Source organism: Etheostoma cragini, chromosome 1, assembly GCF_013103735.1.
Source record: "Etheostoma cragini isolate CJK2018 chromosome 1, CSU_Ecrag_1.0, whole genome shotgun sequence".
NCBI classification, from domain to species: Eukaryota; Metazoa; Chordata; class Actinopteri; order Perciformes; family Percidae; genus Etheostoma; species Etheostoma cragini.
The window spans coordinates 124,667-138,960 of NC_048407.1; the positions used below are offsets into that span (position 1 = coordinate 124,667).

The 14,294-nt window shown below is 40.9% G+C and overlaps 2 protein-coding genes across 3 annotated transcripts in view; both read right to left on the bottom strand.

Annotated features, from left to right (window-relative positions):
• Window positions 1-3,960, bottom strand: part of LOC117945943 (synaptosomal-associated protein 25-A-like) — a 37,730-nt gene extending 33,770 nt beyond the window's left edge. The window contains exon 1 of one of the 2 annotated variants that reach the window (XM_034873705.1): window positions 3,728-3,960. The gene's annotated coding sequence lies outside the window, so the exon portion shown is untranslated. The remainder of the gene's footprint in view (window positions 1-3,727) is intronic. The other variant, XM_034873697.1, reaches the window with a different exon arrangement.
• Window positions 3,961-8,432: 4,472 nt separating this feature from the next.
• On the bottom strand, window positions 8,433-14,149 carry lrrc28 (leucine rich repeat containing 28; the record flags this gene model as incomplete). Its single annotated transcript, XM_034877231.1, has 8 exons — window positions 8,433-9,410; window positions 9,601-9,760; window positions 9,986-10,152; window positions 10,311-10,413; window positions 10,500-10,706; window positions 13,547-13,684; window positions 13,793-13,830; window positions 14,085-14,149. Coding segments are annotated over 8 exons (948 nt in total), but the record flags the coding sequence as incomplete, so codon positions are not given.
• Between the last annotated feature and the right edge of the window lie 145 nt (window positions 14,150-14,294).

Below are 14,294 nucleotides of genomic sequence, written 5' to 3' on the forward strand. Positions count from 1 at the left end.
ACACACACACACACACACACACACACACACACACACACACACACACACACATGGTGCTGACAGGCGCCTACAGTATAGTAAAATAGATAGGTGCATATACGCATACATTCATATGATATAAGGGATGAAGAAAGTTAGATAATATTGGTAATTGTGCACACAGTACTGCATATGCTGAAATAAACACAATATTGTAACCGCATGCGCACACGGATGCGCACACACACACACACACACACACACACACACACACACACACACAAACACACAAACACACAAACACACGCACATACGCACACACTCACTAAGGGTAAGAGAGGGAGTTGATGAGTATCCCTACAGAGTGTAGTTCCTGTGCCAAAGGATTCAGGTAACTATAGATTTGCCATGTCATTCTGATCAATGAGAGGGGATATACAGTACATATCACAGTGTCAAATATCTGAAATGATCATTTTTTTCAATGGTGTATCAGGATCAGAGTCTCTTTCTGTTTTGTTGAAGGGAAAGTTGGGTAAGTCAGCGCAAAAAATGATTCACGTATCTGGGTTAGGGTTAGGTGTCTATATGATGGTTCTATTTTGTGTAAAAGCATTCCTATAATACTAAAAAAATAATAATTCATACTTTCTTAATCTTGCAAGGGAAATTACAATGTTTTTACTCTTGTTTTACACAGGCCTGAAATACACACACATGCTCAGGTCCTATACATGCACTAATGGAGAGATGTCATAGTGGGGGGGCAGCCCATGCAAAGGCGTCCCGAGCAGTCGGGGGTTCGGTGCCTTGGTCAAGAGCACCTTGGCAGTGCCCAGGAGGTGAACTGGCACCTCTCCAGCTACTTCTCCAGCGATATATATATATGGAGAGATGTCACAACGGGGGAGCTGTGTGGGTGAGACCAAAACATCCTGCAGGGCTGCTAAAAACATCTGCAGAAAAGATGAAACTAACTAAAGATGACAAACAACAAGCCTATTTTGATAAATGATGTGCCATTTACACATTAAAAGGTTTTAAAAGTGCATGTGAAAAACCTGTGTCTGTGTTAAATCCCACATGGTAAGAAAGGCAGAAGAATGGACTGAAAATGTAATCTCCCTGCTCATTTAATGAGGAAACCTAATAAGTGACCAACATGCACTGAAGAAGATTCTGATCACAGTGCCTTCTTGGATCCTATGGTTCCTTGGATATTACAAGAAAAAATAAGAAGAAGAATACATAACAAGGGGACTAAAGTAAACTGTGTGACTGTGAAAGGAACTTGAGGAAAACTGTGTTCATGCACAGAGAATGATTGACACACACCTGTTTCTACTGCAAATGAAAATAGCCACTTCACCAACTCACCAAGTTCTATGACACTCCAAGCCTTCTCCAACACTTTAGCATGTTTAGGACACAACTTTTGTCTTTCAAAGTGCTGCTAGAGCTGCAACCAGACTTCACTTAACTCAGTGTGCAGGCTACATGATACACATTGAACTCACAGAATCTTCCTTTCCTCTACAATCAATTAAATGTTGATTTAAGTGATATTTGTAGTCTAACTTTTTTACAAAATCCTTTCTGTTAAACTGGTAAAGAAATCCAGAAAGAAATTGATTAAAAAGATGAACAAAGTTGGATGTGCTCACCTTGGCTGCAATATCAGCGTAAAAGTGCTTTGTGGTCTTGTCCTGTCCATAAAGTATCTCTTAAGTAGTGTTGCTCTGGTCTGGTTACAAATAACACCCCGCATCCAAACAAAGGCAACACACACACGCTGGCCTGCTTAAGAGTCGGACAACGAACACAGATACAGTGGCAGGGCGGGAAGCCGGGCGTAAAGTGCACTTTTACCTGGAATAAATGTGAAGATCATTTCTAATGTAAAATATGTATTAACAAAATGATTTTGAAGTCCTGCCCCACATGATGGAGTCATAAATACTTTATTTTATAAGAATAGTTAGTGAAAATATCCTAAGGAGAAATACTGCACTATTTGTTCCGGTATCCTCACATGAAGACAGACACAGGAACAAAACTGTTGCCAAACCTATACCCCCAACACAGATAGATAGATAGAGAGAATATATATATATATATATATATATATATATATATATATATATATATATATATATATATATATATATATATATACATACATACACACACACACACACATAGAGATAGAGAGAGAGAGACAGAGAGAGATCATATCATATCATATCATAGGTATGTAGGGCGGGGCAGCAAACTAACAATTTTTTTCTTTGTTGACTAATCTGTCAGATTAATATTAATCTGTCAGAAAATGGTGAAATATATTGATTAGTGATTCCAAAGCCCAAGACCATTTCCTAAAGGTTGTTTTTTTTGTCCACAAGTCAAATATATTGAGGTTACTGTCATAAAGGACTGAATAAACAAAAAATTGTTAACTTATTTTTCATAAAAATTGACTCATACCAATTAATCCTTTATCCAAACAGTTGGCAATTAATGCAATAATTGACAGCTAATTGATTAATCTTTGCAGGTCATTCGATATGTAACCATTAATGAGTCCTTATTCAGCAAAAGATGTGTGGCTCGGATCACGTAGGAAGCGCTACGTCAAAGGGAGGTGAAGGTCAGGAAATATCACAACACCCATGTGCCATGACTACTCCTAAGAGAACAATACAAACAATGTCCATCTGAATTTGTATCCCCATAAAGCCAACCAAAATGTAGAGGAAATCACTTCACTTGTTTCCAAAGCAGACCGACTTGCAGGAGGTGTCTTCTTCATGTCTCCTACACCATTTTCCTCACTCCGCCTGATTTCACAACCAGATAAAACCTCTACGCAGCAGCAAAGTGGCACAGACCACCACCTCCCAACACACACACACACTTGGTTAAGGAAAATCAAGACTTTGACATATATTTGAAACACCACAGCTCTGATTTGACAAGTTCCTAAATAATCGCCAGCTTGAGTGTATTTTCTCCGAGCGGAGCTGTCCGCGGTGCTGAACACCATCCAGTCTGCTACAGGCTGTACACTGGGAGCTAAGGCTTCATTCACCACGAGCTTTTAGAAACTACTGCTGACCCCCATCCAGTCTGCTACAGGCTGTACACTGGGAGCTAAGGCTACATTCACCACGAGCTGTTAGAAACTACTGCTGACCCCCATCCAGTCTGCTACAGGCTGTACACTGGGAGCTAAGGCTTCATTCACCACGAGCTGTTAGAAACTACTGCTGACCCCCATCCAGTCTGCTACAGGCTGTACACTGGGAGCTAAGGCTTCATTCACCACGAGCTGTTAGAAACTACTTCGCAGAGGATACTTAATCCTTTAATGTAATCCTTATCGTTACAACAGACAATATAATGCTATTTTTTTAAAGACGAAAACTCGTCTCAAGACACTACAGAAAATGCCACAAAGTTTGATCATTTGAGCACAGAAATCGGTACGGAAACACTAATAATTAATATAATAATAAGAAACATCACAGCCCATTTAAGCTGAATGGGCTCCAGATATGACTCACAGATTTAGTAAAACTAGTCAATGACAAAAGCTAAGGCTCATAACATGGAACAGCTGCTGGAGAAAACTTTAACATTAGCTAACTGGCATTTATAAGCTGTAAGATTTCAAGCCACATATTTTAGAAATAATTCGAATTTTGAGTTGTGTATGCTGAGGAAGGAAAAGACAAATTAGCAACCATACCTGGTTACGTGTGTTCTGCTGGATTTGTTTCGGGTCAGGATGAAAATGTCCGTCCTTGCCTGGGCTCCACTCACCGGGACTGTCCCCGGTCGAAACGCAGCGCCCTCCTCCACCCCCGAGTGTAAGGCGTGACGGACTGAGGTATCACACACTTCCTGTCACTCTTTTACACAATAAGACTAGTAAATGGAAACCTATCGGAACCTCCACGGACATAGCTAGCTAGCTAGTTAGCCTTGTTTTTTACCTTTAAGGGGGTTTTGGTCGCCATAGCAGCGTGATGACGTCCCACGACCTGCTGTGGAGAACCATAGACCGCTAAAGAAGACCGAGGCCTCTGTGTCTAGTTCAAAGCAACCGCCACCCCCCAATGGGTCTGGCATAGATGGTCTCCTATGGTTTCAAGGTGTCCGCTGTCCCTCAGCAACAACAATCCCCCAACAACAGTTCCGTGCTGTTCAGTTGATGGTTAGTTAATGACACTCTACTGGATTTATGTGATTATTTATTCAGAATGTAATGACAAAAAAGATGATACGTATTATTGTGTAGCTTAATAGTTTCACATTCTACAGTATCTAGATCACAGATGTATTATATACAATTATTAATGTAATAATTTAGTGTAGATTCCATAGAAAATATGGAAGATTCTAAACATGTTTTCATTAAGCCTACGTCGTTTGGTCGCTTTTAATTTGATGGTTAAATCCCATGACTTCCTGCCTCATTGTGTCACATTTGATGTTGCTTACAAAATGGCCGCGCCCTCTGATGTCGGAGCTTCTAATAGCCTCCATCTATCTTCACGTCTCGGAGAGGATAAACGCTTCGCTCCATTACATTCGAAGAACATTACTGACACGAACACGGATCAAATAAGTTCATTAATAACGTCAATATAAAAAACTTTAGGAAGTCAAGTATTGTTTTCATGTCTTTTACTATTATAGTCTATGTCTTGGGAATCTTATAATTATGGCCTATTTTTAAATGCTTATAAAACACTAAGAGATTTAAAAAAACAAATGTTTACAAGATATTCAACCTTTTTTTCCTCCATGAAAATTCACAAAGCAATGTTATTATTTTGGAGAATTTAGATGTAGTTTTTCGAGCACAGCCGTAAGTGGAAATGTTTCCAAAAGGCTGATTAAAATCTAGAACAAATGTAGTGGATAAACAACTCAAAGCCATCATTTCTTCTAATAATAATAATAATAATAATAATAATAATAATAATCAGGCAGGGCTGGAGGAGGATCATTGTTGGCGTGTCTGATAGCTGCTTGTGTTTGTTTGGTAATTTAGTCTGACAGATTGGAGATAAGGATTAGTAAAACTTGTGAAATAAAGACACAGAGGACAGAAGTGTGCACAGCTCGTCCCTTCCCTCCAGTCCTCCCTCTACATTGACCTTCTTTCCATTTGTGTGGAGGATAACCTGCTGGGGGTGGGGGGTGCTTTAAAGGGCACACGTTCTGCAGGTACCCTCTGACATACACTAATGTCTTCCTGAGCGGACACACACACACACGCGCGCTCGCGCGCACACGCACACACCTTGGCTGTCAGAATAACAGTAGTCTGTAACATTAGCTAACAAACTGGTGTTACTCCAAACAGAAAGAAACTGAGATTTCTTTGATACTGATACCAATATGTCATCAGATATTGATAAAACATGCTAAGTTAAAATACTATCTTTTCTCCTATTGAAATGTCCGTTACTAGATGTAATGTCTGTCTATGTTTCGGCCTGTAAAATATCAACTGCCATCATATACCTGTAGACAGGTAAACAGGCTCTGTACACCTGTAACATTAGTACAGCATGATGTACCTGTAGACAGGTAAACCAGCTCTCTACAGCTGTAACATTAGTACAGCATGATATACCTGTAGACAGGTAAACCAGCTCTCTACACCTGTAGAATATAATTTGTTATGTGAACATGGACAGAATTATAAACATACAAAGAACCAAAGCAACAGGCCCTGATTACCTGTCTGCTTTTTTAACTTTTGCAGAAGAACTGTCACCAGTCTGGCATAAACTCTTCCAGCTCTCCGTACACACAAACACAGTATGATACCTCTGGAAAAAGAATCTATTATTATTCCTGTATCCAAAAAGGCAAGTTCCCAGGAGAACAATGATTATCGGCCGGTGGCTATCACCTCTAATGTTTTTAAATCAACGAAGAGGCTTATGATAGAGAGACACCATCCAGATGTGGATCAAATGTTAGATAGACACCAATTTGCTTACACAAACAATTGTAATATCAATAATAATGCACCTCACTCTGCAGCAACTTGAAAGTGCTGTTGTACATGCCAGACTGCTTGGTATTGCAGTGACTATAGTAAACACTAGCTGTCAGTATTACATAGTGCACCTTTATCTCTGAGCATAATGACTCTCACTCACTCATTGATTGATTGAAGCAGGACTGATTTCTCTCCTCATGTGCTGTGCTTTCACAGTGACTCTACGTGCAACTGTATTCACAACACAGTGCATCCAGTAAAAAAGGTGTTAACTGGAGAGCAGCTCATCTGAGTAAATCTTCAGTTTTAGACCTTGATTTAACACATCATGCTCACCAGTGGCAGAGATATGTGGATGAAGAATTCACCAGTTTTTTTAGTAAATACCACGCTGCATGTATTATCAGACATTCACATGGGAAAACAAGTTGCAGACAACATACTCTGTAAGAAAACAGAGCTTCAGGCTAGACCACTAAATGTGGTGATCAGTAGTACAAATATCCCTACCCCCAAAATTATAATTTTGTATTCACAAAGTGACATTTCACAGTCCGTGTTATCTACAGTAGGCTTAACAACACTCAAGTGAGCTGTTGCTCAGTCTACCCCCCCCCTACTCTACCCTTTGTGACTCACCACAGGAAATGACTGTGGTGTTGCATGATGTATCCAAATGCCCAAGTGTCTCATAATATGGGCTCCACTAAGCTTTACACACAGTAGAGCACAGCAATTTGTTACTTTATCGACTTGAGTCTGTATAAACCCTGTGCACCTTAAATGTAGTATAACGTAGGATTTTCTTTTCTTCTAAAAAACAACGTATCCACTAGTACAAAAGTAAAATCTGTTTATCATAATTTATGACTCACTAGAAAACAAATTAGCCAGCAAGCAGAAATGTGAACAACAAGGCTCCACTATTAAAATAGGTCGATAAATTGGTAAGACAGCCGCCTGCAAATATACCCACAAGCTGTCTGGGGAACTTAAAGAGTGCTTACATGGAGGGATTGAGGGGATGAAGGTTTTACATCTGAGGGCTGACCAGACCAGTGAACTGTCTAGTAACATCTCAGACCGGTCTGGGAAAGCGCAGAGGGCACTTCATGAATTGGATGCATGTATGACGCTGAGGACGAGTGAAATTGATTGACGGACATTGATTTGGTCAAATTTCGCCGAATCAACCTAAATTGGATTGAAATTGTGATCTATGCCCCCCCATCCTTCACCCGAGCGTGTAAACAGCCTGCAGCTGGACGACTATCTACTCCTGTGCATTGGCTTATCTCCATGGCAAGGCCGAATGAACTGAACTTGGACAGTCTGACGCTTCATATTACACACACACACACACACAAGTCTCATTCCACACCATACATGCCCTCCCCTATCCCTCCCTTCCTTCCGTCTGACTGCCTCTGTCTCTTTTTGTTTGTTTTTCCCATCCTCCCAAGTCACCAGAAAAAATTCCTTCATGTATCCACACGTACCGTGTGTAGTCTTGTGCATTATGTTGTTATGTTGTTATGTCTTGTACTCTATGTTCCTATAATGCTGATTCTGGTTCTGTTTCCGATGCATCTGAAGTGAAGTGTGTGCATGTGCTAACGTGCAAGCTGCCTGTTGCAGTGCTCCGTCTCTGTCTTCTTACTACTGGTGCTACTGTGACACAGAGTTTCCCTTCGGGGATCAATAAAGTATTTCTGAATCTGAATCTGAACACAATAAGCAGTAGTTGTTTGCGTTAGGGGTTAAAATAATAACTCAGCTCAAAAGGTTGGTATAGTTAAAACTTGGACATACAGTTAACATACAGCATTGGAGTATTGCTCAAAGCAAACTAATGGGTACATTTTCCCATCCTCATGTTGGGTGCATTATGCATATTACTTACTGTATATAGACTTTCATCATGTTTCTGTGTGCACCCTGTGCCTAAGTTTTTATATGAACATGCAGCATGATAATCTGTGTTATTTCACATGTGCAGTCAGCAGAAATGCGATACTCCCAGAGAGAGAACCAAGAGCTGAGCACCAGCCAGAAGCCATTGATCCTGGTAATGGAGCCGCTGTGCTTTCTGCTCCACAGCCCTCTATTCACACTCACACACACACACACACACACACAGACACCTTGGCTGTCAGAATAACAGTAGTCTGTAACATTAGCTAACAAACTGGTGTTACTCCAAACAGAAAGAAACAGAGATTTTTTAAGCTGTGTAACCTGGGTGATGTATTTTTATGAAAATCCATGCATCCACTCTAACAAACGCTAAAAAAAGATACACATACTCTGAAAGTTGTTGAAATCAGTCAACATTTACTTCCAAACACACATTCAAAACAAAGGATACATTAGAATTGTAAAACATGGTAATGCTCACTGATTAACAGGAGAATGACATATTGCCTCTGATGTAACCTTATTTGCTAAAAATGATGACACAAATATTTGACCCCAAACTGAATGGACCTGCAGACTTTAAACCTGTTGCAACAATTTGGGCATTTTGGGTGCATGTAAATTGTAGATGCATTCAAGTTTATGTAAAGATAAAAACATTAGTTTCCAACATACAGAAAAATCTTAACTTGTTCTAAAATCAGTCCAATTTTCAAAATGGATACCTGTCCAATATGACTGACATTGCAAACTGACCAAATCCTTTTACCTTTTTAACAAATATGTGAGCTGAATCCTTGGCTCATTTTACTGACCATATCTAGATTCCATACATTACTCCATAATAAATCTCTAACAGGTCACTGTACTTGCTACAGAAAATGGCACATATTCAAATAGATGCACACTCTTTAACTTTAAATTATAACCCTTCGAATATTCTTTGGTAAGCAGTTAAACAAACTGTCCTACAAATGTTAATACCTCAAATATGACTCCACAATCAATGGGATGTCTGCTGTAATACACTCAACGTGTGTGAAAAATAGCTGATTTCACAAAAATCAAATAGTGCTTGTTCTTAAAAAGGGCCCAGTTATGAATAGTTACTTAAGATCTTATAGTGTTAGTTATTATTGGACCCCAACACCAACACATGAATAAAACCCTCCCAGTTGGTTGGATTCAGGAACATCATGTTGGTTTGAGTCTTTGACAAGTGTGTTAAAATGTTGCTTGCCATGTGTGTCCATCATCTGACCCACCAAACATCCACACAGGCTGCTTCTCTGTTGCATTGTCAATTAGGCACAGAGCTCCCAGATCCTCAAGATCCACACATATTACAAGCTGTCATGTGCCACCTTCAGGAAGCCACTACACAGCTCCTCAGCCAATGTGTACAGGGCCAAGGAAATGACGTCATCCTTGGAGATCAAAGGTCCGGAGGCAGCGGCTAGAGCAGCAATAGGCCACAAAACTCACAGTGGTCCTTCAGAGGAAAGAAGCAAGGACAAAGGGTGAGCAAGATGAGCATCCATGTTTAGCTGACAACAATTTATTTGTAGTAATGTGTAAACATTGTAATGGAAAAAGAGGGAAGCTGCTATATTTAGTTGCTAGTGGTCTGCTGTGGCTCTCTAGGCAATCTCAGAAAGGATTGGAGGTGGGTTTGTTCCGACCTGCGGTGCACTCCTGCCAGCGCGGTGTCCCGGAGGGGAAAGACTTTGGGGTAGATGATGGTGAACATGGTTTGACTGCAGCGGTGGCAGTGTCCCAGAGGGAACTGCAACAGGTCCAGCAGGCTCTTTGGGAGGGTGATGGGAGGCAGCAAGTTCAGGTCTAAGAACACAAAAGTAGACCAAGTATCCTTAACTCTTTGCAGTCAAACAAAACAACCTCAGGAACTCCCCCCAGAAATAGAAACCTTCTGAGGAACTTGTTGCGTTTCAACCGCTAGGGTCTAGATTTAGTCCCGGGACAGCGAGAGAGCATGGCAGATATGTTCTGATGGTTTCTCAGCGTACATGCATACATACATACATACATACATACAGGTATACTCACCGGTTGGGCGATGCTTGTAGATGCGATGTAGGGTTCTCATGGCAATCTCCTCGAGGGGAACAACGTTATCTGTCTCTGAGCCCACCACCTTCACTTCAGCTGGAAGTCCAAGCCCAACCAGCGCCTCGCCCAGGTCACCCTCTAACACCTGGGCTGACACACCGCACCTGTACGGGAGCAACACACACACACAAAATTTACATATTTGGTCTCATATGTAACATTCAAAAACTAAACCAAGTTATACTGCCGCAATATCAAATTGAGTTGAACTGATCCAAGTCAAATTAAGTACTTAATCCCAAACAGCTGAGAGCCGTTTTACCCGCTGCAGCCGATGACTTTGTTATACAAGTAGGAGGGAAGGCCTTTTAGCTCCACATTGTTGTCCACAAACACAAACTGCAGCTCTCGTGATCTGCCCAGATCTAAAACACACACACAGATATTATCATTGCCTCGCTCCCAATATATGCATCACTACAGCAACACACCGACGTGGGGTATCACTGACCGAGCGGTAGAGAGGTCAGGCGGTTAGCAGCCATCGAGAGCTGGTTGAGGCGGTGCAGCCAGCAGAGCTGCCGGGGAACGTGGCTCAAAAGGTTGTGGTCAGCTGTCAGATTCTGCAGAGACGTACAGCGGTGCAGGCGATGTGGCAGAGAACACAGCTGGTTCCTGGACACGTCCACAGTCTCCAGGTCCTGCAGATCACCAATCTCTAATGGTGTTTTACAGACATGAGAGAGAGCCTCAAACAACAAAAACAAATCTAAGAATAAAACAGAACAATATGTAACAAAGTAAAGAAAATTTGGGTTGACTAGATCAATTGTAATTTTTTAAATGACATGTTTTCATGTCAACAGTCTACAGGCTGTTTGTGCTGTGTTGTGCAGAGACCGACTTGCTGTGAGTGAGAGGATTGGAGACAGTCACTTGAGGACAGGTCAACATGACAGACAGTTGTGATCTTTTGTTATCAAACTGCAAATTCTATTTTCTAAAGTGGACTTTAAAATGAAACTTGACAAAAAATAAGAAAAGGTCTAACATCTTCAGTAGATTGGTAGCAGTCGGTCTAACGGTGTGTGGGTAAGATACTAACATTTTTGTTCTCCACTGCTAATAGACTGCTGAAATGTCACCAATGTTTCGGAATTATTTAAAAAAAGTATTGAACTTCTACTCAAAATCGTAAAAAAAAGAAAAAAGAAAACTAGAACTGCACGCAGTTTCAACGGGGTCCAAGCCTCCCACCGCCAGTCGTCCCCACCAAACCGAGGAAATGTTCTATGTTGATCAGAGCGCCCCCTAAGGGCCTGTCTTTACCAAATTTGGCAGAGAGCCTCCGGGCGGTGGGTGAAACAATCGTCACAGGTTTGGTTTTGTTAGAATTTACTGTGGCAGAAATATTCCAATTGCAAATTTCCCATTTAAATGCATATAGTGTTAAAATTAAACAAATACATGTTAATGGCCCATCTTTACCAAATTTGGATCTGAGCATTTGGGGAGAATGCTGAACATTGCCAATAAGTTGTGTAGTGATACCATTTAATTTGGCTGAGATATGATATGATATTTGTGTGGTAGCTTGCTACAGAAACTTTGCTTGGTCATGAACAAGTTAATTAATTACACACACAATTACGTAGCAAAATTCTTTATACATAACATGTTGTCGTGGCCATCTGGAGATGCTACACACCAGGTATCGTGCAGATCTGTCTCACGGCCTAGGATGAGTTTGAAAAAGTTGGTTTTGCATTTGTCGCAATATTGCAAAAATAATTTTGAACAGAATTGGGCGTGGCCTATATCATGTGACTCAGCTTGATGTAGTGAACATGTGGACATCAAGACTTTTAATGTGTGATGTATAATGTAGGAGTTATAGGCAAAACACGTTTGAAGTCATTGTAGCGCCACCTAGTGGCCAATTTGCGTGAAATTAGTTTTACCACCTTGGAGGGTCATACCAATGAATAATCTAAAGTTTGGTACCCATTGTACATCCGTCCTGTTAATTACAATTAATGTAAGTGGTTGATCCAAACATTGGCCCGTAGGCCACGCCCACTTGAACCAATCACTACCCCACTGTAAGGATCACCTCAGGAGTGGGCCTAAATGGTATCCATCAAATTTTGTCAAATTCGGATGAGCGGTTCATATATCCCGTAATATGCGCAATTTTTATTCTATAAAAAATCTTTATGCAAATTTGTGTAAGGTCGGTCTGGATATGCTATGTGCCAAGTTTCGTGCAGATCCATTGCACGGTCTAGGAGTTCGAAAAAGTTGGTTTTTGATAAAACGCGATTTTTCACGATAAAAGTCTAGTCGGAAGTGGGCGTGGCCTATATCCCCAGATTCAGTTAGATCCAGGGAACACGTGGATATAAATTTTTTTAATGTCCGATGTACGGTTTGGAACTTCCAAACGCGTTTTTTTCTGGTATAGCTCCACCTAGTGTCGGAAGTGGGGGAATTATTTGCGTCTGAGGTCTTTGAGGAGTTTGGGACCAGTCCAGAACATGGCGCGTTGCCACCATGTACAGTTTAGGCTGCAGCACCAGTTTTATGCGGAGAAGAATAATAATGGAAAATCCTAGCGAAAACAATAGGGTTCCACAGCCCTGCTGTGTGAACCGCATAGTGCTTGCGATTACTGCGGTGCACGCATCCTCGGGCTTGGACCCCTAAAAAAATCATCTGGATTTTAGCTCCAGTTATGATACCTGGTATCTACATTTGTAGTAAAGACAAATAAGTCCATACTGTCAGTGTGTAAATACCACTCAGTACTGCGATGCTGTTGCTTCTTTCAGTTTGGTTGACAAGCTCTGGTGCCCTCTGCTGGCAAATTAAACACTTACAAGTTCATTGACACTGGCCACAGAATCTGCTTGGCATGACTTTGTACATCAGAGGGGCAAAGGCAAATGTTACAAGCAAAATGTTTTTTTAAGATGATCTTTTGGGCATTTTTAGGCCTTTATTGACAGGACAGGTGAAATGAAAGGAGAGAGGGGAACGAGATACAGCAAAGGGCCGCAGATTGGAGTCGAACCCGGGCCCATTGCATCGAGGAGAGATCCCCTATATGTGGGCGCCAACTCTACCAACTGAGCCACCAGGGCGCCCACGAGCAAAATGTTAAGCAAGTTGCTTGCCTTCATTCCATGAATGAAGTTTAACTGGGTTCTCATTTCTCAGCAGAGACTCACACTACAAGACTGACAAACATGGACACAAACACAACGTATGCAGAGTATATGGAAGAATACAATGACCAAAAAAGCAGAAATAGCAAGAAAACAACTAGAAACCAAAAACCTCAATATTAAATCTAAAGATTATCAAGGGCAGCTATAATATCCCTCCATGTCATTGTCTTAGGGCTCTATTCATCTTACAAAGTAAAAAGAAAGAAACAAAAAAACAGTATTCAATTTCATCTGTTTTTCATAATTAGAATGACCAAATAAACCTGACCAGGCATTTGAATAAGACCATGAGAAATAGACGAAAACAAGACACAGACAGCTGTTTCACCTTGAGGAAGGCATTTCAGCTGATTATTGGACAGCCTCAGGTGTCGGAGAGACCTTAGTCTGCCAATCTCTGGACAGAGGAACTGGAGGGCGTTATTGCTCAGGTCCAGTGACTGCAGTCTGGCAAGGTCTCCAATAGCTGGGGAACAAACCCCAGTTTGACATTCTGGTAAAAAGACTAACGTAACGAGTACAGATAAGGCTTTATGCTGAGTGGCACATAATTATGTCATAACAGAGGACCTACCTTCAGGAATAATGACTATGTTGTTTGAGTGCAAATACCTTAAATGAAAAAAAAAACATGTTACAAGTTGAGCAGACCAAACTATTTGATAGGTCATTGGTTAGGAGGACTAACCCTAACCCCCATACAGATTTGAACTTTCACAGCATCAACTCAACTGCTGCTCTTCCTATTATACCATCCAATATAAGTTCATAAAACATGCAGTTTCAGGAGACTTTTTTTCTGCCAGATAATATTTGTTAAGATTATTTGTAAAAATAAATAAATAACAGCTTTGCTGAATACTTACAGTTCTATTAGATTTGGGAGCTTTTGTGCAAGATTGTCAGGCTGAGAGAGAGGAAGAAAGAGCAAAAAGGTTTGAGTCCTGTTGTGTTTGATGTGTGATCAGTGACGTGTGCCAATAGCAGAACCAGACTCAGTAGTCAGAGAGTACTGAGTCAATACCATAGACTGTATATTTATCGGTCCAGGTAGTCAGAGAGTACTGAGTCAATAC